General features: G+C 45.4%; 1 protein-coding gene across 1 annotated transcript; it reads left to right on the top strand.

Annotated features, from left to right (window-relative positions):
* The first annotated feature begins 4,102 nt into the window (after positions 1-4,102).
* Positions 4,103-4,595, top strand: LOC149200386 (uncharacterized). The gene is made up of 2 exons (XM_089399566.1): positions 4,103-4,192; positions 4,287-4,595. Exons 1-2 carry the CDS (start codon positions 4,132-4,134, stop codon positions 4,565-4,567), a joined length of 342 nt encoding a protein of 113 aa, XP_089255692.1. The 5' UTR covers positions 4,103-4,131; the 3' UTR covers positions 4,568-4,595.
* The last annotated feature ends 21,017 nt before the right edge of the window (positions 4,596-25,612 follow it).

The following is a 25,612-nucleotide window of genomic DNA, read 5'->3' as shown; positions in this document are numbered from 1 at the left end:
AAATCCCCTCTACGGATAGAGGCGATCCCTACTAGCCCAATAGGGGTCTAGCAACAATCACACAATGCTGCCACGCATGTTCCTAGTTACAATTAAACAAGAAGTAAAGAGCACCTACTTGGATTCCTGCGCTGTCGTGTGACGAAGAGATGTTTCCTTCGCTCCTTCGCTTCAGCTGGTCACAGTCCTCTGCGATCCCCGCGAACGGACACCTGCACACACGAAGAGAAGGCAAACGCAAGCGTGAAATCTAGTAAAAGTAACTATATGCCAGTCAGAAAAGACATAATTCACATTTATCCATTGCATAAACAAACGAGAATGGAACAATAATAGCAGTCATCTATTATTAATCAGAATAGAGAAGAGTACAACCAAATGTTCTGACGTCGGTAAACTCCTCAGGAGGGATCAGTCAGCATGTATCTCAAGCATTCACCTTTGAGGATGGTTCTCCCAAGACAAACAACTCTCTCTCTCTCACACAAATATCACAAACAAACTTCCCAAAGCAATCAATCACTTCCACTCCTAACACACCACACCTATAGCAGCAATCTGAGCCCTACAAGCTCTGTACAATCCAAGCTAAGTCTAGCTAGTTTCTAACCAGCTGCTCATGGTAATGGTGGAAGTTTATATAGGAGAATGAGTCTCCTAAAAAGGTGGAAGGATGAGCTTATCTTCAAGGGGAGTAGTTGCAAAGGGTCGAACAGACATGCCACAGAAGGGAGTCGATATTCACAAAGCTAACAACCAAGCCTGGAGAGATCTGGAAGGCTGGTTGTTTGAACAAATTCGCCCAAACTGGATCAGCGCGGATTATATGGAGACTGCCGCGCTGTCAGCACATAACAATAACTGAACAAGTCATGTCAGCGCGGAAGGACACGCGAAAGCCGCGCTGTGCGTCATCGCGGAAAAGTGATGTTCTTCCGCGATGGCAGCGCACGAAATACACTGTGGGGCGCTGGTCATCGCGGTTATTTTAGGAACAGACGCGCTGATGCACAAAACTTTGGAAAAATGGGTTTTAAGCCAGTTCAGGGATCAAACACTTAGTGATTGTGACTTCTTGGACACAGCAGGGCGACTGACAGGAAGGCAGTGATAAATTACTGTGTAACAGATGCCCCCTAAAGCATGAAGACCGAGAGAGTGGGAGGGGTGAAATGCTTTACAACACACGCCGAACTGGAACACCACCAGGAAGTACCGAAAAATCTCTGACAATCACATACATGCAGTCTAGGCATGGGCGCAGCCATCCAAAAGACATGCGAGACTGGTCTATGGAATGGACGCAGCCACCCGGCTAAAGAGACCATAATAATGACAAGGTATGGTCGCAGCCATCCATGAAGACTCAGGTATGGGCGCAGCCATCCATCAATGAGTCATGTAATGATTATCCACAAAATCGCAACCTGGACCACAGTGAGCAAGGATCCAGGGTCTTGCGCTCCATCGCGACCCGAACAGAGTACAAGTCCACACATGTGAATACAGGGGTTGGAGTCGAACATGCATGAACATCGTCTGATTACCGGCCAATGATGAGAACCGTTAACAGACGCGAGAGGTACCACCAATAATGACAATGGCCCTCAAGGTACTATAGGTACAATCCGTAGCGTGTGAATCAATGAGCTGGTGTCGAACACCCACGGAACCATTCGATCGTAGGTCAATGATGTAAACCTTGCGTCGAACACGAGGAACCTGCCATTGAGGCATGCAGGCTCCAAGGCACCTGGAAAGAGTCTCTAAGTCACTTTCTCGGATAATGAGTTGAAGTCGACGAGAAGTGGCCTTGATCGAAGGTGGGCCATGATGATTCCCACATCATCGATACGAGACAGAGGTATAATAATTTGTGATGAGATAGTGAACGAGGTTGCTTTGTGGCAGAGGACAACTTCTCTTGAACATATAACGGCACTGTAACGGATTTGGCAGCACTTGACATCAAATGAGCAGTAGGTAGGATGATGACGGCAATGAACAGATGAGAGGTCAAATAGGATGTCCCAAACCCATGGAGGCTAGTGAAAACGAGATGAGATGACCCCACCCAGACACGAAACAGCGGAGTGCCATGTTCAAGAGTGACGTACTGCCGAGACGACGGTAATCAAAGTTCCATTTTCCCCACCTTTGCAGGCAGGTACCCCGATTATTTTTGGATGACAAGCTTGACGGGGATAACATATGCTTGGTGTGTGTCATGTTGACAATATCCGATGTCATTGAGTGTTTAACGAGCCTGACAAAGGAAAAACTCGGCTTCTTTTCTTGTTTCGAGAGTCTGAAAAGAATGCGGAAAAGGAGACTCCAGGGGGGTCCTTTTTCGTACAGATGTGTCTCTCGAGCCCGAAAAAGTATAAAACTGTGCTCGAAAGAACCGCCCGGCCATTATAACCGAGGAGTACTTTTCATAAATAGTGTCGCCGACCGGAAAAAGTAAAAAAGTGGTCGAAGACACGTCGTTTTAGAGCCAATATCGAGTGCGAAACGACAAACACCCGGCGATCTTTTTGGTTTAACGGTCGGAAAAAGAGCTTAAAACGACCGCCTTTCGTTCCCTTTAACGAGCTGAAAGGGAGCTCGGCCATCTTCTCTTGTTTAACGTCGGAAAAGAGCTTAGAGACGACACTTTGGGAATCATATGAATTGTGGACTGTCACGACCAAACTGCAATACCTGTACCTGCACAAGGGCACTACCCGCATAAATCCATTCGATATACGTAAAAACATATTGAAACATGCTTGAAAACAGAACCAAGGCTAGTTTTATGGCTAAAAATGGTAAAAACCCAAAAAATATGGTAATTTAGGAGTTTTTACTATAAATAGGGGGAGGTAATAAGTCATTTTTACCATTTTACTATTTGGAGTGCGAAGAACGTGGAGAAACCAAAAAGTTGACGGAGCGATTGCCAGCCCATCCGGAGACCATTTTCAGATCTGCTTCTTCCAGGTAGGTTCCCATTCCTTTGCCCTGCATTCTGGTTCGTTTTAGGAGTTTTTTAACGGTTGAATAGGCCCAATTGGGCATTTTTTATTTGCATGGGTGCGCCCTCGGTCAGCGCGGAAATTGCTCACGGGGTCGCGCTGATCGAAAAATAGCCAATGTAACCAACTTCGGGTCAGCGCGGAAAAGGCGTGTTCTTCCGCGCTGACCTCGCACTTTTTACAAAGAGCTGCCATTGTCAGCGCGGCTGTTTCTAAAACAGCCGCGCTGGCGCGGAAAAAAATTGTTTTTGAAAATGAACGTGAATTTTTACATGGAAGCACTTCTGATTGGTTTTTATTGTTCATGCAGGACACCATGGCCTTTCAATGGCAAGAGAGAGTCCACGATGTAGAGGATGTGGCTGCTTGGGGAGACGTAAATTGCTGCAACGCCATGCGGGCGTGTGGATTCATGAAATTCTTCCTTACGCCGCGTCTGAGGGCCCAACATGATCTGCTGGAGCTGCTGATCAGGGCATGGAACCCGGTGGACCAAAAGTTCACCATCCGTGGTCACGACGTTGAGTTTGACCATATGGATATCTTTTTCTTGACTGGGTTGTCGCGCCGAGGTGCGAGGCCCATCTTAGAGGGGCAGCGACCTAGCGGTGGTACCCTGGATGACTTGATGGCTGAGGTTTGCCCGGGGGCGGTGAAAACGCGGAGTGGGAAGTGCTCGATCCCCACAGTGAGAGATATAGTGCTGCGCACCATCCTGTTCATGGTGACCCGGGCAGCGGGCAGCATGGCGAACCACGAGGCATCCAAGACCCATCTCCTACTAGCCCTCGAGTGCCTCGAGCCTACCGTGTTTGACTGGTGCACTGCAGTGTGCAACAATATGAAGAGGCAATTGAGCAACTGCCGTCGCGGAGAGACGAAGCAGTTCGGGTATGGATCGATCCTGGTCCCGCTCATCCTGGAGCGAGTACCAGCCATGCGACTACAGTCTATGGCTGTGGATGCCCCCAGAGATCCTCGAGAGACGAGGGCCTCACGATGGGCTCGGATTATGCCACGTGGGGGTGGCGGCCGACCACATAGCTGGGGGGTATATTTCAGAGACTGGTTGGACCAACAGGAGATCTTCGTACAGGATTGGCCATATGCGGGGATGGATTTCCGCAATGATCCTGACTTGGTGCTGCCTCCGGGTGAACAGTGGGATGATGCAGGTATGACACTTTTTGTCTTTTGAGTTTTGTATTTTTTTTTTTTTTTTTTTTTTTTTTTTTATGTACATGTCTTAATAAATGTCTTGTCATGCAGATGTGGGGCCTACTAGACCGATTGGCCTGGCTGCCACGGCACGGAGAGAGGGCCCGGGAGCCGGAGCTTTGGCCTTAGCCCCTCCAGGGGCCAACACACCAGAGATTGTGGCTCGCAACCTTGAGGGGTTGCTGGAGGGGGTGCCGGACTTCCAGGGGGTTGAGGAGGTTCCTGTGGAGCATCAGATCCACACAGTGGGTGTGGAACCCAGAGTGCACCGCCTTCTGAGGCGGGTGGCACGAGCGGCTGTGTACTACAGAGAGCACCATCCAGCCGATTAGTCACCTAGGTTTTATTTCCACTGTTTATTTTGAGACATTATGACTCAGATGTATGAGATTTTGGGACATGTATTTCTATTTTTGAGCGCCTCAGTGCGCCACACGATATATATATATATACATACCGATTTTTGGATGAGTCGTTGTTACATGTGATGATGTGTTATCTTGTGTTATGCGTTTGTTCAGTACAATTTGTGATCTTATGTATGAACTTGCACGACACTCGGCTCATGGATTTTATATGTTTAATGCAAGCTTAAAAACACACACGTGCAAACTATGCTTGAAATAATTTATTTACATATGCTTATGGTCTTACTATGCTGTTCTTTCCTTCCTTGTATGATGTTTATCTGTTTCGCAAATGTCTATCTAATACATGATTTGCCAATGCATCAGTCAACGTATTTAATCGTCTCGGAATATGCTGATAAGTAATGTAATCGAAATTCCGTTCTAACAATCTTACACGTAGGTACAACCTTAATATGCGCTGGTCTCTGACGGAATATCATCTGTTGAGTTGATGGACAACCAGCTGGGAGTCCAGGTTCACCACTAGCTCTCGGATGCCGAGGTCAACAGCTTCGGCAAGTAATTCTATTACAGCACTGTACTCGGCAACGTTGTTAGTGGTATGACCTAGGCATACACCCTGCAGGTTTATCAACTCCTCGTGAGGATCGTAGATCACCCACGCTGCCGAAGACAAATTACAAGTACTACGGCAGGCACCATCAGCGAAACCAACATAAGGAGTACGAGACATCTGCGCAGGAAAGAGAAAGCATAATAAGGGGCAAAAACACGCCTTCACACCAAAGCAAAAGAAACTCATGCAGTAAAAACTCAAAAACACACGTATATACAAAGTGACTGTGAGCAGCTATGCATAGTACTTCTTCAGATACAGCCCATTTCGGGGCTTGTCAAGAGGATTTCCTTCATAATCAATCAACTCATATGCGCCCTTTTGTAAAACACGTTTCACGATGTAGGGACCTAACCACATGGATTCGAGTTTTCCTGCCCCCAGCTTATCCTTAGCTTGATCGTAGAGCAGTACTAAATCTCCTTCAACAAAGGAACGAGGATGAATATTCTGATCGAAGTGAGCTTTGACTCTCTTCTTCTGCGCTTCGATAGCCAGAGAGGCCAAACGACGAGTCTCGTCTAACCGTTCTAGGTAAAGAAGCCGTTCCTCCACCGGAGTGGTGTTGGGAAGCAACTCGACAGCTAATTTTAATGAAGGAATTTCACATTCGACGGGAAGGGTAGCCTCCAGTCCATAGACCAGTTGAAACGGGGTGAAACCGGTGGCATCCTTCACAGAAGTCCGGTAGGCCCACAAGGCTGGGAAAAGCATTAGATGCCAGTTCGACTTGTGTGTATTGACGGTGCGTTGAAGCATGGTGATCAAAACTTTGTTCACAGCTTCAACTTGACCGTTAGATTGAGGATAGTACGGTGACGAACTATCTTGACGCAAGCCTAACTGGCTCGTTAACTCTGCCATCATATGATTTCGGAAATGCTTTCCATGATCTGTAACAATAGCCTGAGGGACTCCGAAGCGAGTGATGATATGATTGAATAAAAACTGCGCCGCTGTGTGACCGTCTTCGTTTAATGTAGGCATCGCTTCGGCCCACTTGGTGAAATAATCCACGGCAACGATAATGTACCCATGCCCCCCGGCCGAACGAGGGTTACAGGACGTATAATCGATGCCCCATTTGGCAAATGGACCTACGGTTACAACAGGGTGTAGTGGTGCAACAGGTGCACGCATCTTCCGGTGGTAAACCTGGCATTCATGGCATGCGCGTACAGCAAGGATGCAATCCTTGAATATAGAAGGCCAGAAATAACCAGCGCGGAGGATCTTTTGAGCGGTAGCGTATCCGGACATGTGGCCGCCACAAGCGCCGGAGTGGCAGTCATTCATGACTCGCTCAGCTTCCTCGAGAGTTAAGCATCGGCGAAGAATAGAATCGACGCCGAGGCGGTACAGGGTGTCGCCTAAAATGCGATACGGTTGAGCCTGATGACGTATCCGTCGTCGGGCTTCCTTTGATGTATTGGGACGAAACGAAGACGTTTGTAAATATACAATGATGTCCCCGTACCATGGGTCGAGAGTGCTGATGAGAAAGAGCATTTCATCCGGAATTTGCTCCTCTGAATGAGATGGTGCAGATTGAGATGGTAAGGAACAGAGCAGTTCAGCAAAGACCAGTGATTTCTTGGACTTGGCGGCAGTAAATTCCAAGTCGAACTCTTGGAGGATTACGATCCACTTCGAGTATTTGCCCCCCAGCAACTGACGTGATAAAATATAGGTCATGGGGTTGCAGTCAGAGATCACGGTCGTTGTGCGCAACAGGATGTAATGACGGAAACGTTGGACGGCACATACAGCGGCCAATGCCAACTTTTCGACATATGCATAGCGAGTCTCCGTATCAAGGAGGTTGCGACTAAGATAGTATACAACGTGCTCCGAGCCATCATCATCGTCTTGCACTAAAACCATGCCGATGGTGGTATCGGCAGCGGCCAGATAAAGGGTGTAGTCACGGTGGTAATTTGGAGGTCTTAGGAGCGGAGCTGAGACCAGAAGGTCTTTAAGACGCTCAAAAGATTGCTGAGCGATAGCGTCCCAATGAAAGGGCGTGTCTCGCTTTAGTAATCGCGTGAAACCCTTGGCCACCTCGGCATAATTTGGGATGAATCGTCTGAGAAAATTGGCTTTTCCCTGCAAGCTTTGTAATTGCTGTAGAGTGGCAGGGGGAGGAAGATTCACAATGGCCTCGACTTTAAGGGGATCCAAACGGATGCCCTCTCGGGAGACGATAAACCCGAGTAGTCAGCCAGATTCCACGCAGAAGACACACTTATGCGGATTGAGTCGAATACGGTAGTGTCGACAGCGAAGGAAGATTTTGCGTAAATGAGATGGATGGTCTTGACGTTTAGCTGAATGAGCGGGTAGGTCATCCAGGTAAGGCTGTACGATGTTTCGGATATCATGAAAAGCATACGACATCGCACGCTGGAAAGTGGCGCCGGCATTTTTAAGACCGAAAGGTAGCTTCTTGTAAGCGAAGGTGCCCCAAGGACAAATGAAAGCAGTCTTGTGCTGGTCTGCGGGGGCTATGTTGATCTGGTTGTAACCAGAAAAGCCGTCCATGAACGAATAAATTTCGCTTCCTGCGCAATCATCGATAAGCTGATCAATAAAAGGCGTAGGAAAGTTATCTTTTGGACAGGCGCGATTGATATCGCGATAGTCAACACAAACCCGAATAGTGCCCTGTTTTTTATTGACAGGAACTATATTAGATACCCATTCCGTGAGGGGAATGGCATAAATGAAACCAGCTCGAAAAAGCTTTTCAACTTCGGCCTTGATGGCTGCAGCCTTTCGAGGGTGCACCGGGCGTAAACGCTGACGAACAGGCTTAGCCCCAGGATAGGTAGGGATTTCGTGCTCCACGATACTGGGGTCAATGCCGGGCATTTCTTCGTAAGACCATGCGAAAACATCACGAAATTCACGAAATAGATCTGTGTAGATTTGAATTTCCTCAGGAGTACATGTGACTCCAATATGAATATTTTCGACAACCCCTGTTTTGACAGAGATGTCGATAGCCAAAGTCTGCGTAATGTTACCCATGTTCCCTTCCGAAGACACTTGATATAACTGGATAGGTGTTTGGAGAGGGATATGTGGGAGACATGAAGCAAACTTTCCGAGACACGTGGCCATTTCCGAATGAGGAGGGAGGAACGAAGAGCGATGGTGGTGATCTAACCAAGGGAGCTCTTTGGGAGACATAGTCTCGATAATAGCCTCGTCGGATGGGAATGATTCCTTTAGGGGGTCTGAGGTGGCCTCCTCTCCCAACCAGGGGAAGGTTTGAGGTGAATCGGGAACGCTGCCTGGAATAGCAGGTCCGGAGGTTGAAGCCGATGCAGCAACTATTTCAATGTAGTTGAGCTCGGCTGGGCTCAACGGCATCATCTCGCCCCAGGAGTCTTCTTGATTCACGGGAGGGAGAACCCATGGATCAGAATGCGTCGTGATCATGTTAACGGAGGCGAGATTTGGAGGTGGGAGGGGAAAGACTCCCATCAAGGAGGGATCTTTAAATAATCCGGCACCCACACTCTCGAGCGATTTGAAGGTATGCTCCACGAATGGTACATTCCCTTCAGAAGAGGAAGCAAAAAAGGACAGCTGGTCCACCGTGACGATTTTTCCTTGATGGGGAAAACGAACGACACGGAATAAGGAGGAAGCCACGGCTTGCATGGCATAAGTCCAGCTTCGTCCTAGAAGGAGGTTGTAAGTGAGGTTAGCATCAACGACTTCAACCTCGACTTCTACAGTTTTCCCTTCTAAAGAGATAGGTAAACGCGGGAGGATACCAAGTGGACGAGATTCTCTTCCATCGAACGCCTCTAGGGTGGTGGGAGACTGGCTCAGAGCAGGCGAACCAATAGCCTTCCAACAAGCAACCGACATGATGCAGGTTGAGGCTCCTTCATCAATGACAGTACGGTGAATCGTCTTGCCTTTGATGAGAACTTGTATAAGGAAGGCCACCTGATGAGGTAATCTCTGCGTGAAACCTTCGAGGTCGAAAGAAATGAGATCCGAATCTGCCGGGTCGATGCCACCAATTGCTGATAGCAGGGACTTCCTCTGGGAGGGGCAGCTCTGGAGGACTTCTAATGCGGACATAGCAGACGGAGCCTGAGCTAAGTCCTCGACAATGCTATAATGCTGAGCGGCACGAGCATTGGGGTTATAAGATGACTTCCTGAGTACACCTTTGGGAGGGGGTCGGGGGATCGTCTCGGTGCTGGGCCGTTCAATGTGAAGAGGGCCAGAACTAGACGCGGGAGCGCTGGAGGGGACCTCCGGCTCCTTCCCGGCTGAAGATGGATATTCTTTCGTTCGAGTCGTGACGTGGACGGGGATGGTTCCTGCCATGAATACTTGAGAACCGAACGAGGAAGAGGATTGAGAAGGGTCTGCCACCTGATGCGTCTGCTGGGATGGGAAAGGCTCTTTAAGCACGGCGGGGGACCCTGAAGCACCTTTTAAAAGCCGACTAACCTCGGACCGCCTGGGGCAGTCCTTGGTGTAGTGATCCTCCTCGCAAATGAGGCAGGGATACTTAGGCTTCCGCTTGGCTCCGTCCTCGGTGGGAGGTTTAGGAGGATTCTGCTTAGGTTGTCCGGATTTTTCTTTGGCCTTTCCTTTCTTTTTGCCTTTCGAGGATTTGTCTGCCGCGGTGGACTGAACGGCATTTACCTCGGAGGTATTCCCAGGAATAGATGGGCTCTGAGAAGCATTCTCGTTAGAGGCGTTTTGTTTCTGCTTCCCAGAGTTTGCGGTTGATTTCTTACTTGGTGAATTCACGGAGCCAATAACTCCATCCACAGACGGTTTCGGTGGAGCTTTGGTTTGTCCGTGCCTCGGGGCATCTGGCAAATAGTCATACAAAGTACCTGACTGAGAATATACTAAGTCAAGGTATTGAGCTCGCGCTATCGCTTGCTCTTCAGTTACACACGCCCCCATTGCAATATCTTTGGCAATTTTAGGAACAAAGGACGTGGTAAACCAGTCGGTCAGGAGTTGATCGGGAATCCAAAATTTAATCAAACGACGGCGCCTTCTCCATTCATGTATATGATCAGAGATGTGCGTTGCCGTATCCTGTTTTAGAGACGTGAGCAAATGGGTCCCAGTCTCGTACCGAATGGGTAACTGAAAATGAGTAAGAAAGGCCATAGCCAACGAGTTAAAGTCTGAAAACATACCGCGATGAAGTTCGATGTACCATTTTGCGGCTGAACCAGTGAGGGTCCTCTGGAAGAGGCGCAGTCGGATAGAATCATCAAGCCATGAGTTAGATGAACACCAAAGGTGATATGTCATTACGTGGGCTTGAGGATCCTCTCCAGCTTTGCCGTCGAACTTTGGACAGTCACCTGGTATTTTGGTCGGAACCGGTGGCCACCATGAGTTATGCAAAATAGGATCGTTTGTTAACTTGGACACATCGGGTAGTTCCAACGTAGCCAAAAATGGTAGCTGCGGGTTGAAGGACATCTGTGGCTGAGGGTTCGAGGCGGTATTAGGGTTCCACCCAGATTGGGGTTGCCCCCACGAACTTTGTCCAGACGGACCTGGCCCAAAAGGACCGGCCGCATAAGAATTTTGTCCGTAGGGGTTTTGTCCGTGTGCGGACGACTGTCCCTGTGTTTGCCCCCCAGCTCCCCATGAATTAGCAGCTTGCCCGCCAGGTTGACCATATTGATAATTTTGATAGGGAGTGACCTGTGGTCGCTGATAATTTTGGTAAGGAGCATACTGATTTTTCCCCTGGGGTTGCTGGTAGCCATGTGACTGCTGGGTCGCATACGGAGCCTGGTAGGCAGGCTGCGTTTGATATGGAGGTTGATAACCTGTTTGAGTCTGAGGCCCAGAGTATTGTCCTTGAACCGGTTGAGGTTGGACTACACGTCCCGAAGGTTGACTTGGTCGGATTCGAGATGGACCTGGTTGGCCAGCAGGATAGCCTTGCTGAACGCCAGGTTGTCCATGTGCCACCAAGGGTTGTCTTCGCGGAATGGGTGGTCGAATTGGTTGGATAGCTGGTTGACGCCGAGGCTGGCCAGCTTGTCCAGGTTGACGGTGAGGGTAGACCCCGGGTTGATTTGGCTGTATAGACGGTTGGCCCGTTTGTCCCCCACTGTAACCGGGTTGGGAAGAGGGTTGGGCTTGCTGTACGGCAGGCTGCCCTCTTGGGTATATAGGCTGGGCAGAGGGTTGCCCCCCTTGCCCAGAAGGATTTGCGTTTCGAGGGGTAGGTGGGCCCTGTTGAACATAGGGTTGTCCACCCTGGCCATAAGGATACCCTTGCTGGACGGCTGGTTGATTTGAGGGATTGTAAACTGAGCCAGTTTGTCCAGAGGGGTACCTTGGCTGGAAACCAAGCTGGTCTTGAAAAGACGGTTGCTCTGGCTGCCCAGTAGGTTGATTCTGATATGGGTATGGCGGACCTCCCATGTCCATAGGTTGTTCCTGGTAAGGTTGACCTTGTGGATGCCCAGATTGTCCTGGGTCAGGCAGGCCATATAATGGTTGCCCTTGAGGGGGCTGCACGTAGAATGACGGGTCCTGATGGGGTGGTCCTATGGGCTGCCGAGGAGGGTCTCGGTTTCCAAAGTACTTAGTAGTGTGGTCATACATGACATTCAAAGATTCCTCGTTCTCTTCGAAAGGGTGACGAGGGAGACCTGAGATTTCCTCAAGGAACTCACCATTTGCATCGAAGAAGAAAACAGGACCATCGTAATCTGGGTCCGTTATAGGTTCCCCATAAGCATCATACGGTCCTGATCCTGGAATGCCTCCAACAAAAGAACCAGCTTGAGGAACTTCAGACGAGGGAATCGGTACAGCACTGACGACCGGAGTCGAACGTGCTACACAAACAGTAGGTTGAGCGGGAACTGAGGTGACTGGAGGGTTGAGTTCTGACGTGAGGGGTGGGAAAAGAGGCTGCGAAACAAAAGGGCCAATCGAGGCAGCGAGAGTAGGATCCCATATAGTGGTAGAAGTTGTTCTAGCATCATACCTATCCCTTAGCGATTGATATCGTGGAGGGAGGGGAGATGAAGACGGGATCGGGGTCTCAATGTCTGTGACCGCGGGTGTCTCGATGTCTGTGACTGCGGGTGTCTCACCCGTGCTGGAAGCTGCCCCCTCCATTGGAGATGACATACCTAAAGGGGTACGGGGGGTTTGGGGGGTATCCCAATCTTCTTCCCAGACGGGATTCCAATCCTCCAAGTAATCTGGGTTGCCTGGGGACCGTACGTTAATAGGCTGGATACTCGGAACAATGGGAAGAGTACCGCCTTCAACTGGTACTTCGGGAGCAACAGAGGATTGAGAACCTTGGTCACTTATACCGGGAGTTGATGGGTCAGCCAGGATGACCAGACCCCTTAGAACTCTTAAAGGAAACTATCGATAAAAGCCTACTCAAAACTATCGCACACAAGACCTAAAAAAGGAGATGTTATCGTGGCCAAATTAATTTTTAAGACGCAAGGACCAAACTTGACCTTTTCATATTTCAGGAGTCGAGAAAAGGACAAAGATGACTCCAGTCTCCTTCGAATGTTTAATGAGCACGAAGTGACAAGACGCTCACAGGCACCTTTTCGTTTAGGGAGTCCGAAAAGGATCAAAAGTGACTGCTCTGGAACTCTAGGTAGAGGGTGTGCCAAACTCTTCGCAAAACCACAGAATACTTTTTAGGGTACGGGTGGTCAATCTTCGTGAATGCTGTGTTCACTGCATTGCGAATTGTAGGGCGGCCGACTCGGCTTCCTATGGATAAAGGATAAAAGCCTAGTGGGGTCTCCCTATATACTCGACGGTACGTGGGAGCGCAGTCCGTATTAGACCACTATCGAGTCACAGAAGGAGGAATCACCCAACCTAATGTGAAACAACAGTGACTATGTTTTAAGACGCCGGAACACGTCTCTAACCTAGACCTCTAAATATTTGCGTTTAGTTCCAATGCGTTTTTAGATTCATTTGGTTCATTTTATAGTTGATCTTGAGATTAAGTTTCGATTTCAAGCTCTATCGTATGTTCGCTCACAATTACTTAAATGCAATCTATATGCAAAAGAATTTCGTTTCGTTCGATGAATTCTAGCTACGAGAGAGCAAAGAATTTTTTAAACAAAACGAATACAAACAAACAAGCAGCTAAATGCAACTAAAGCGAGGAAAGGAAACTTTTCTTTTGAAAATGGAAATCAATGAAATGTTCTTTTCCTTTTTGAATTTTAAAGTAAGCTACTAATTCGTTTTCTTTTAGTGACATAAAACACCTAAAGGAATTTGGAGGAACTTGAACACCAAGTAAACTACTTAATGAGAGCACACGAAGTTCCCGAAAACACTCAACCAAAGTCTCGAAATCAAAGGGAAACAAGGCAATGCACGAGCTATGTGATCTAAGCTCTGCAAAACAAGCAAGGATCGCAAGCAAGGAGGAAGCGAAAAAGACCACTTGGAAGCACAAACCAATACACTCTGACAATCACTGAAAAAATGCGAAAAGCGAGTCTAGAACGAGCTGGTCAATCAAGCAAACAGGGATCCTCACGGGAGGCTTGACACACACACGGCCACTAGATGTCCTAGGGTTCAGAGCGTGAAATCAAATAGAGAAAATCAAACATCCGACGGACCAGAGTCGCAACCAGTCAATTAGAGACCCAAACACAATCCAGTAATCGCAAAAGTAAGGATGAAAACATGAACCAAGCAGCTAGAAGGGAAGTTGTTTGCAAACTTAAAACCAAGCAAAACGAAACCCTATGGAGTTGAGCTCCGTAATCAAACAGTTCAAAGTTCAGAGAGTGAAAAACAAGTCATCAGACAAGTGGGGAGAAGAAGGGAAAGTCACAGCAAGAGGTTCAGGAGGTCAATTTGGACAAAAAAGAGTTTTTCAGGCTCAGCGCGGGTAGCCTTCAGCAACTGGGCGCTGACAGGGGGAGGCCTTTAGCAACTTTGCGACGTCAGCGCGGAAAGTCAGGGAAAAAGCGCGCTGCCCTAGGACAAACGAGGTCAGCGCGGATATAAGGCACACAGACGTGATGACCGAAATCTCAAAGAAGAGGGGCGCGATGTCAGCGCGGAAGAACACGAATAAAGCGCGCTGCCCTTGAAAACGAGGTCAGCGCGGCTGTTAGACGTACAGGCGCGATGAAGAGAAAACCAAAAGAACAGAGTCGCGATGTCAGCGCGACTGTTCCGAAATAAAACGCGCTGGGAGTAAAAAACAAGGAAGGCCAAAATAAAAACTTCCCAAACCAAAGGCAGGAGCTTTTTAATAATAAAGACGCTTTCCAGAAACACCCAGAAAGTTCATAAGCAACAAAAGACAATCCCAAAAACCCACAAAGAGATCAATCAAAGCCAAACACAAAAGTGGACTCAAGAGACAAAAAGGCTTGTCCCCAGCGGAGTCGCCAAATTGTTGAGAAGGTAAATCCCCTCTACGGATAGAGGCGATCCCTACTAGCCCAATAGGGGTCTAGCAACAATCACACAATGCTGCCACGCATGTTCCTAGTTACAATTAAACAAGAAGTAAAGAGCACCTACTTGGATTCCTGCGCTGTCGTGTGACGAAGAGATGTTTCCTTCGCTCCTTCGCTTCAGCTGGTCACAGTCCTCCGCGATCCCCGCGAACGAACACCTGCACACACGAAGAGAAGGCAAACGCAAGCGTGAAATCTAGTAAAAGTAACTATATGCCAGTCAGAAAAGACATAATTCACATTTATCCATTGCATAAACAAACGAGAATGGAACAATAATAGCAGTCATCTATTATTAATCAGAATAGAGAAGAGTACAACCAAATGTTCTGACGTCGGTAAACTCCTCAGGAGGGATCAGTCAGCATGTATCTCAAGCATTCACCTTTGAGGATGGTTCTCCCAAGACAAACAACTCTCTCTCTCTCACACAAATGTCACAAACAAACTTCCCAAAGCAATCAATCACTTCCACTTCTAACACACCACACCTATAGCAGCAATCTGAGCCCTACAAGCTCTGTACAATCCAAGCTAAGTCTAGCTAGTTTCTAACCAGCTGCTCATGGTAATGGTGGAAGTTTATATAGGAGAATGAGTCTCCTAAAAAGGTGGAAGGATGAGCTTATCTTCAAGGGGAGTAGTTGCAAAGGGTCGAACAGACATGCCACAGAAGGGAGTCGATATTCACAAAGCTAACAACCAAGCCTGGAGAGATCTGGAAGGCTGGTTGTTTGAACAAATTCGCCCAAACTGGATCAGCGCGGATTATATGGAGACTGCCGCGCTGTCAGCACATAACAATAACTGAACAAGTCATGTCAGCGCGGAAGGACACGCGAAAGCCGCGCTGTGCGTCATCGCGGAAAAGTGATGTTCTTCCGCGATGGCAGCGCACGAAATACACTGTGGGGCGCTGGTCATCGCGGTTATTTTAGGAACAGACGCGCTGATGCACAAAACTTTGGAAAAATGGGTTTTAAGCCAGTTCAGGGATCAAACACTTAGTGATTGTGACTTCTTGGACACAGCAGGGCGACTGACAGGAAGGCAGTGATAAATTACTGTGTAACACCCCCTTCCCGGCACTATAGCCATATTTTCCTAAGTCTGGAAAATAATAGTCCATCTGGGACTGTTTTTAGCCCATCCGTGTCCTAGCTGGAGTTAGTCTGATATCTGGTCAGACTAACAACCTTTTCCCCTAACCCTAGCCCTACAAAACCCATGTTTCGCCCTTATTCCAAAGTCTCAAATGTAAATATTTAACCTGCTCGCTCATAAACCCATAAAACCCACATTTCCTTGTTTTAAACCCCCCCGCAGCGCTGTATTAAGATTCCAATATTCATGCGGGCCCCCGACTTTAACCTTCTGCCGCCCTATTCGTTCTGCCAGCCGTTCGATCGCCCGCGCTGCAGATCAACAGTGGGCGGGTCTTCTCATCTCCGAAGCCGCCAAGGGTTAACGCCCGGGAGATCGGCGGTTTTCCTGTCGTACTCCGGCCACACGTCGCCCTCCCGGTTGTGGCAGAGCTCCCTCCTCCAATACCACCTATGCGGAAAGGCGGTGCGCCATGAAACCGGATACCGCCTCCGCCCAATGACGTCATCCTGCCACGTCACCATGCCGCGTCAGCCTCCTGCCACCGTACTGCCAAATCATCCTGCCACGTCTCTGCCACCGTGTCACTGCCACGTCACCCACCGTACTACTGACGTCATCCTGCCACGTCACCGCCGTACTGGGACCCACTTGCTGACGTCACCGTCAAAAAGTGCGAAAGGCGCAAATCGCAGCCTGAGAAGCCCGGATTCAGAATCTGAGGCAGGAAATAGGCCGAAATGGAAAGCCCCTCACCGCTCAGCTTCCAACAGGCCCGAAAGGCGCAAAATGACATAATTTTCTTCGTGCAGCATACAGAAAGGGGCAAACACAGGTTTTAAAGAAACAGAGGGCCGAACAGCTGCCCTGAAAGGTCGATGAGACATTCTAAAGCACTCAGAAGACATTAAAGAGGCCAGGTTCGGCGCCAAAGAGTATCAGAGGAAAGATGAAGCGGCAAAGAGTATCAGTTCAGCAACATCGAAGCAAGTGAAAATTAAAGACCTTCATCAAAGTCAACAAAACAGTTAAGGCCATTTAAAAGCTTATCTGGTCGGGATTAGTGCACATTAATGGCACCGAACAGCAGCAGAACCAAGTTAGAGGTGGAGATAAAAGACAAATCACAGTTATTACAGGAGGCCTGCACCGAGCCACCCAGGACAGACATTAGCTCAGTTTGATACAGCTGCCCTCAGCGCAGCTCAAAGATATTTTCATGCATTTATTTCTGGATAAGATTAGGTTAAAGTAATCATTTTCTTTTAGACCTGTTTAGGTTGGCTGTAATAGATTAATTTTGGATAATTTTCCCTATTTATACGACCCTCTGCATTGTAAAAAGGGTTGGTTGGTTGATAATCCTCATTAGAGACTCGCACTGTATATCTGACATGTTTTATTTAATCAAAGATTGCTGAAAAGCTTGGAGGAATGACTGTCTGCTCTGTGTCTAATGGTTTGAAGAATTGAATGTGGAATTCTTGTGCTACAGTATGAATCAATAAGTGTTCCTTACCTTTGTTATTTCAATTTCACATATGCTCAAGTCACAGAACAAAGGATTGGTTTAGAATTTGCTTAGCTGGACTCTATGCTCAGTTTCTGTGGCTTCTTAATGTTTTCTTCTTGATTTAGGCATAAATATGAATTCTGTTATGGCTCATGTTTGATCTATTTCACATATGAATGACTGTTATCTAGGAATTCTTAACTGCTCCTGGATAGGGCTCATTTATCTTCTTTTTGATAACCTAAATGAGAGATTCTTAATTTCCCCTCATTCCTTAGCCTTTAATCCATCTCTTTACCTTGAATGATTGTTTCATATGCAGCTAGCTTGCTCCATATTCCTTCTTGTAACCAAGAAAACGCACCAGCAGTCCTACTCCTTGACTCCACGCCCAATGGTTCTAAAACATTCATGCTATCCCTGCCTCTTTACTTGAAAGCATCATCCTTCCCACCAAAATCAAAATAAAACCCCTTGAACTCAATAACTAGCCTAAAAACCTTATCAACAAAGCTAAATCAGAAAGAGAGAGCCCTCTTTGATTGCAGGTGGGCTACAACCTGCAGTCCAAAGATTGGTCTGTGGTTACCTCGGCCGTATCCTTTTGAGCTGACCAGAAGGACAACCTGAGTGATAACATAATGGCGACTCCACTGGGGACCTATCCTTAGTTAATTTCACAAATCAAGTTGGAAAACTCCATAGAAACAAAAACCAGTGCTATCTATTCCTTAAAACTACAGATGAAGTCTGAATGTCGGCCAGGAAGCCTTTGAAACTGTTCATGCTTTGCATTTACAGGAGTAAATAAATGCTTCTTCAGTCAATCTTCATGCTAGTTTTAAGCTGCAGATAGCTGTTCCAAAAATTTGATCAGTTCCTTGCTAATTCTAAAAACATTCACAGAAAATACCAAAAACAAATTCAGAATCTGGCTCCCAAAAAGAATTCTCGTTATACTAGGTCAAATCCATACCCAAATCCCCCAGCTTCTTTTGAAAATCCGAACTTAATCCCAAAGATCCTTAGGAAGCAAGAACAAAGAGAAGATTTTGCTGATAATAGTCCTGAAGCAGTTCACCCAAGCAGTGTTCCAACCCCTGTCAAAGTTTTATTTCGTTCAACCCCTGTTTCCCCTTGTTCATCATCTACTTCCCAAAGTACTCCTTCCACACCTCCATTCATTGCACATACTCCCATTACCACTACTGTTGTTACAGCTGTTCCAGTTGTCCCTGTTGTTCCTGTTGTTCCACTTATCCCTGTGAATATGGCTAATAGATATGCACCCCTGCAATTACCTGCAAATCCTGGGGCTATGCCTCAGGATTATCAAACTAAAATCACATATTTTGATGGAACTGGTTCTTGCACAGCCCTTAAGCATACAAAGAAAATGCAAGACTATTTTGAGAACTACGAAATAGATGATGATAGCGTGAGAATGAAAATTTTTGTCCAAAGTCTAACAGGTGATGTAAGAACTTGGTTTAGATCACTTGCTGCAAATTCCATAACCACTCCGGATGAGCTTTACCAATCCTTTACCAATAGATGGGAGAAAAAGAAAGACCCCTTACACATACTAGCTGAATACGATACAATAAAAAGAGGCCCTCAAGAGTCTGTCCTAGATTACTGTGCAAGATTCAACAATGTCTATAATGCAATACCACAGAACCTACGACCTCCACCTGACCTTGCCTTGTATAAATTCCCTGATGGATTCGACCCAGACATGGCCTACCAGTTAAAAGAAAGAGCCCCTCAAACCCTTGCAGACATGCAAAATGTTGCTATTAGCGTAGAGGCCAATCTAATTGCCAAAAGAAACAGAGCTAGAATGGAGAGAAGAACCACCTTCAAAGAAGAACCCTCAGCCTTAGATCAGAAACTTGATGCTATTATCAGTGGCATGCAAAGGCTGGGAGACAGAGTAAAAGTGTTGAGAGGAAGTCTTCATGGGAAGCACAACAGCCCAATACCCTAAGGAACCCAAATTTCAGGAAAACCCAGAACACGAATGTTGGCAGGTCTAGCCCAGACCATGATATAAGGCCCCCTTTTCATGAAAATTATGCGGAAGCCTCTACATCTAGTGAACCCCCAGAGGACACTCACATGAACTTGGTGGATTCAAGGGCTGAGCAACAAATTTTCCTAACTCAACAAGACCAAGATGAGCATGACTTTAATCAATTTCAGGCTAAGTCTGGTGAGTCTTTTGATTTTAAACAAGGCTATGATACTGCTGTGTATGAGGTCCACAAACAATATAAGCTGAGAACTAGGACCACTGACATTCCTGAAACCAGCAAACCAAAGGATGGCAAACAGCCCAACAAGACTAAATGCAAGGTTGTTATAACAGAACCAGCTGATATACCTGTCCCAAACCCGCATCAAGTGACTGTAGAGGACATAACAGAATTGCAGCCTTCTACTTATCAGCCTTTGCCACCTCCTTCCTGGGAAAAGAACTCGGACAATGTTCCAAAAAGCCCTCCTAAAACTGAAAAACTGCAAGCAATTACTTCCCTTAACACTGATAAACAAGACCAAGTCGCTGATATTCCAATGGAAAAAGGGAAACCTGCCTCTCACAATACTAAAACCCAATTTGAAAAATCATTTGACTTAGACGCATAGATAGGTAAATTGAAGATATCCATCCCCTTATCTGAACTTGCTAAACATGATGTGTATAGGCAACAAATTCAAAGGTCACTTCAAATGCCAGAGGTCAAGGATGACGTCAATGTTCTTGATGATCAGCCTGAGCTGCTGTTTGGTCTAGAAGTTAATGGAAAATCAACATATGGATCTGTCTTACCCTTTTATGTCAGTTTACATATACATGACAAAGTCCTACACAATGCCATGTTTGACTCAGGTGCCTCACACAACCTTATGCCCAAAGCTGAACCTTGATGTTACAAGACCCTACAAAGATCTATTTTCCTTTGACTCAAGTCAAGTCAAGTGTTTAGGCCTCATCAAAGACCTGTGTGTCTCCTTAGTCCAATTTCCTAACAAGACAATCCTCATGGATGTGGTGGTTGCTGACATTCCACCAAAGTACAGCATGTTATTGTCAAGATCTTGGGGAGAAAAACTCCAAGGGTCCCTCCAATTAGACCTCTCTTACGCCACTATATCTGTCTTTGGGCAACCAAAGAGACTGTATAGAGAGACACTGATGAAATATGTGGTAACTAGTGAGAGCAAGCCTGAAAATTTTCCCATTTTCTCAATCCATTCTGATATGGATTCTTTTATTTTATTTAATGATGAAACAAGTCTTCTTATTGATGACAAGCCGTTGGCATTAGAACTGAACACACACATCAATGAAGAATCGATTGCCCATACTGATAAAACTGTCAAAACAATCAAGGCAACCAGCTTACAAGAATAACCTCCCCAAACAGAAAATTCAAATCTATCCATTGCAAGAATGACTAAAACTCTTGACACTAACCACAAGCAAGAAATCACATGGTATATAGAGTTTGATGGCTCTGTCAACAAGTTAGGAGCAGGGGCAGGTGTCTGGATTCACAATACACATAACAATCATGCAGAAGGCCATGCCTACAGACTAAATTTCAAATGTACTAATAACATGGCAGAGTATGAGGCTCTCCTGTTAGGCCTTAAACTGCTCAAAGTTCTAGGAGCTGCAAAAAGTATCCATTTTAGGTGACTCTGATTTAATCATACAACAAATGAAAGGCAACTTTGTTACCAATGACAACAGGATGAGGGCATATAGGACTGTTGCCACTAATATACTCAATACATTCACTGAATCTAAGCTGGCCAAGATTTCAAGAAATCATAACATTCATGCACATAGCCTAGTCACTTTTGCTAGCACATGCAAGCTTCCCTTTGAGCCAAATCACCATTTTACTGCTGAGATAAAACATAGGCCCGCTGTCCCAAATAATGTTAAAGATTGGCAAGTGTTCGAAAATGATGCCCAGATTAACAACTTCCTCACTCTTGAGCATGAGTTTTCAAATATTAACATTGGAATAGATGCTATGACGGATGAACAACATCAAACGAACGAAAATCAGCAGGCTGTGACACTTATAACAGCCAAACGAATGCTGAACCCAACTGTTTTTGACAAAACAAATATAAAAGAGCTGAAACAGATGCATTTGGAGGAAATAGTAGAAACAGAGGCCGAAATCGTTGATCTGAAAGATAACTTTCTCCCTGCTGGTCTCACTCCGTTAGAAGATATGTTTGATGCTAATGATGTTCCCAAGAAGCCAAAAATGCAACCTCTAAATGCTGCTATAGAAGAACATAACATCGGGACAGCAGAAAAGCCCAAAATGTTCAAATTATCCAAAAATCTGCCACCTGATCAAAAGCCCAAATATGTTGATTTGTTCAAAGAATTCCAAGATGTATTTGCTTGGAGTTATGAGGACTTGAAGTCCTATGACACCTCAGTAATCCAACACACCATTCCCTTAAAACCAAACCAAAAGCCCTTCAAACAGAAACTGAGGAGAATTAATCCTATGCTTCTCCCTTTGATTGAAAAGGAAGTGAAAAGAATGTTTGATGCAGGTATCATAGAACCCATCAGGTTTTCTGAATGGGTATCCAATCTTGTTCCTACAAGAAAAAAGACAGGTGAGATTAGGCTGTGTGTAGACCTAAGAAATTTAAATCAAGTCTCCCTAAAAGACCACTACCACTTGCCCAAAATGGATCATATTCTGCAGAGAGTAGTGGGGTCATCTAGAATTTCTTTGCTAGATGGCTTTTCAGGTTTCAATCAAATACTGGTTCACCCGGATGACCAAGACAAGACAGCCTTTACCACACCGAGGGGAACATTTAAGTATGTGAAGATGCCTTTCAGACTTAAAAACGCTGGTGCTACCTTTCAAAGAGCAATGGATATTACATTTTCCAAAGAAATACATGATTTCCTAGTTGTATATCTTGATGATCTAACCCCTTTCTCTAAATCTGATCAAGAGCACCTGAAACATTTGAGGCAAATATTCATGACATGTAGGAAATATGGCATTTCCTTGAACCCCAAGAAGTCCCTCTTCGGCCTTGAAGAAGGCAAACTTCTTGGCCATATCATATCAAAGGACGGGATTAGAATTGATCCTGAAAGAATCCAAGCCATCCTCCAAATCCCATATCCAAGAAACATAAAAGAGTTGCAAGCATTCCTTGGGAAGATCAACTTCCTAAGGAGATTTATTCAAAATCTAGCTGAGCTGATAAGACTGTTAAGCAACATGTTAAAAAAGGATGCCAAGGTAAGATTGTCTCTTGAAACCAAACAAGCCTTTGAGGGCATAAAATCTGCCTTAACCCAAGCTCCCGTCCTCACCAGTCCACAATTTGACAAAGATTTTATCATATTTTCTTTTGCATCTGATCACACCATAGATGCTGTCCTTTTGCAAAAGGATGATCAGGGAGCTGAAAATCCAATTGCATTTTTCAGCCGAGCCTTAAGAGATGCCCCTTTGAAATACCCAATCATGGAAAAGCAGGCCTATGCCCTTGTTAAGGCCATCAAAGATTTCTGAATCTACATTTTATATTCACATGTGATTGCCTATGTCCCAAATGCTGTTGTAAAAGACATATTAACCCAAGAGGGATTAGAAGGCAAAAGAGGCAAATGGATTGCTAACATCCTTGAGTATGACATAGAAATAAAACCAACCAAGCTCATAAAGGGACAAGGTTTAGCCAAACTGATGTCCGAAACAAACTTTCAAGCCTTAGACATTAACCAATTGGACAATGAACAGGAGCTGGCGACTCCACAGATCAGTGAAACCTTTTTGCAATCCCCATGGTATGCTAATATATGCTTTGTATTGTTAAACCTGTTTGCTCCCCCAGGATTGTCCAGAACTAAGAAAAGATTTTTAAGAATGAAGGCTTCAAAGTTTTGTGTCATAGATGGTGCTTTATTTTGAAAAAATCATGAAGGTATATTGCTTAATTGTTTAACCATGAATGAAACTAACAATGTCATGAAAGAATTCCATGCAGGTGACTGTGGAGGACATTTATATTGGAAGTCCACTGCTGATAAAATTCTAAGGGCTGGTTTCTACCGGCCCTCTCTTTTTGTAGATGTAAAGAAGTTTGCCATTTCATGTCACAAATGCCAAATCTTTGAGGGCAAAAGAAAGCTGTTGCCCCTGCCCCTTAAACCCATCTGAACTGAAAAGCCTTTTCAACAATGGGGTCTTGACTTCATTGGAGAAATCCATCCCTCTTCCTCAGGCCAGCACAAGTGGATCCTAACAGCCACCGACTATTTCACCAAGTGGGTTGAGGCCATCCCATGCAGACAAGCCAATGACACCATCATTATTCAATTCCTTGAGTGCAATATCCTTTCTAGATTTGGCTGCCCTGAGAAGATCATTACTGACTACACCGCTGCTTTCAAATCCAAAAGGATGATCAACTTTTGCCATAAATTTCACATTACCTTGGGCCACTCTACAGCCTATTACCCTCAAGGTAATGGCTTGGTGGAATCCTCAAATAAAACTCTCATTAATATTATCAAGAAGATCTTAGAAGAAAACAAGAAGAACTGGCATAAAAAACTCACAAATGCCCTATGGTCAGACAGACTTTCAACAAAGAAATCCATTGGGATGAGCCCTTATGAGCTAGTATATGGCATGGAGGCGAAGTTTCCTTCATCTTTTGGCATCCCTACTATCAGAATGTTACAGGAGATTTAGGTTGAACCAAACGACATTCAACGAAGAATCAACCAGACCATTCATCTTCAGCAAACCAGAGAGCAAGTTTATGATAGAGCTCAAATTTTGCAAGAAAAGCTCAAAAAGATGTTTGATAAGAGAGCTAAGGCTGAGGATTTCTACATTGGTGACAAAGTTCTAAGGTGGGACTCACGAAGAGAAGACAAGGGAAAACATGCAAAATTTGATTTTTTATGGAAATGGCCATTCGTTATTTCTGCTGTTCAGGGGAATAACACATATTTTCTCAAATCTGCAGAGGGTAGCACAGCTGAAGAAGGCCCTGTAAATGGCCGAATGCTGAAACATTACCATGATCCCTTTTAAAGGGATACAATCTAGCTCTGTACATATCTCTTTGTACATTGATATTTGTATATATCAGTACTTTGTTTTCATTTTTGTATAAGCAGTCCGATTGTTAGAGGAGCAGCAGCAAAATTTTGAATATATAGACAAAGCAAGTCCTCCATTTTAGATTTCTGTCATTGCATTAATCTCAGCAAAGCTTGCAGTTTTCAGTCAAACAGTATTTATAGTAGAGGAGCAATTTTTCAGCAATTGTTTCTATGTATTTCAAAGGCAATGCTCAAGCAACATTGTATATAACATTAAGCACACAGAAGAAATCAGGTGATGCTATACAGTTCACAGTAATTCGGTTGAGGAAAGAGCTATTTATATTTCCAAGTTTCATACTCTTAGCAACCAGCATAAAGAAGTTTTTCAATCTACAGCAACAATAGAAGATCAAGGCAGTCTGACCTGCTGTTCTTGGCTTTTCACAAGGAAAAGCCATCTCCAAGTGGAGCCACTGTTAGCCTCCTGTTGCAACAGGTTTTCATCTTTCATGATTGACAATTTTACATGCCAAATATGTCATACTTTGCATGATGCAATGCTCCATATTTCCTAAAGAGGCCAAAGAAGAAGCCATGAAAGTGTGCCAGTCTAAATGCCACTACTGTATTCCAATTTTGATGAGTTATCCATTTTTGAAGAATTTTTCTGTTAAGGGAAGTCCAAACAGCTTAATCTTGGCTTCCCTAGGTTTCAATTTCTTGTTTTAGAATATAGAGAATTGATATCTGTCCAAACAGCTTAATCTTGGGAGATTTGTGGATAGGTAGAGAAACAAAGGAGCCCAACTGCTTAATCTGGGACCTTGGCAGAAATAAGTGTAGATTTAGATAGGAGGGCAGTCAAAAGAAAAAAAGGATAATCAGGGTCTACAAGTCTAAGTGCACCCAAACCAAAAAGAAGAAAAATGCTAGGCACGTAGGCTGGGTAGGTAGTTTTGAGGTTGCAGAATGTGGATTCATGATTAATTTTGTGTTTCATAGTGATATTGTACTTCAGATCACAGGTACAAGGTAGTTTTCCATACGGAGGAGCCCAAGCTGGACATCTCTAACTTCCCCTTCTTCTTTCCCAAATCACTTACTAACTTCCCTGAAGAGGTCAAGATCTGTTTGTTTC

The sequence above is a fragment of the Pinus tabuliformis genome, chromosome 2_1, assembly GCF_031772625.1.
Source record: "Pinus tabuliformis cultivar Carrire ecotype Pingquan chromosome 2_1, CPIR1, whole genome shotgun sequence".
NCBI lineage: Eukaryota > Viridiplantae > Streptophyta > Pinopsida > Pinales > Pinaceae > Pinus > Pinus tabuliformis.
Note: the sequence above shows the minus strand (reverse complement) of the source record. Positions and strands in the feature narration are given on the sequence as shown.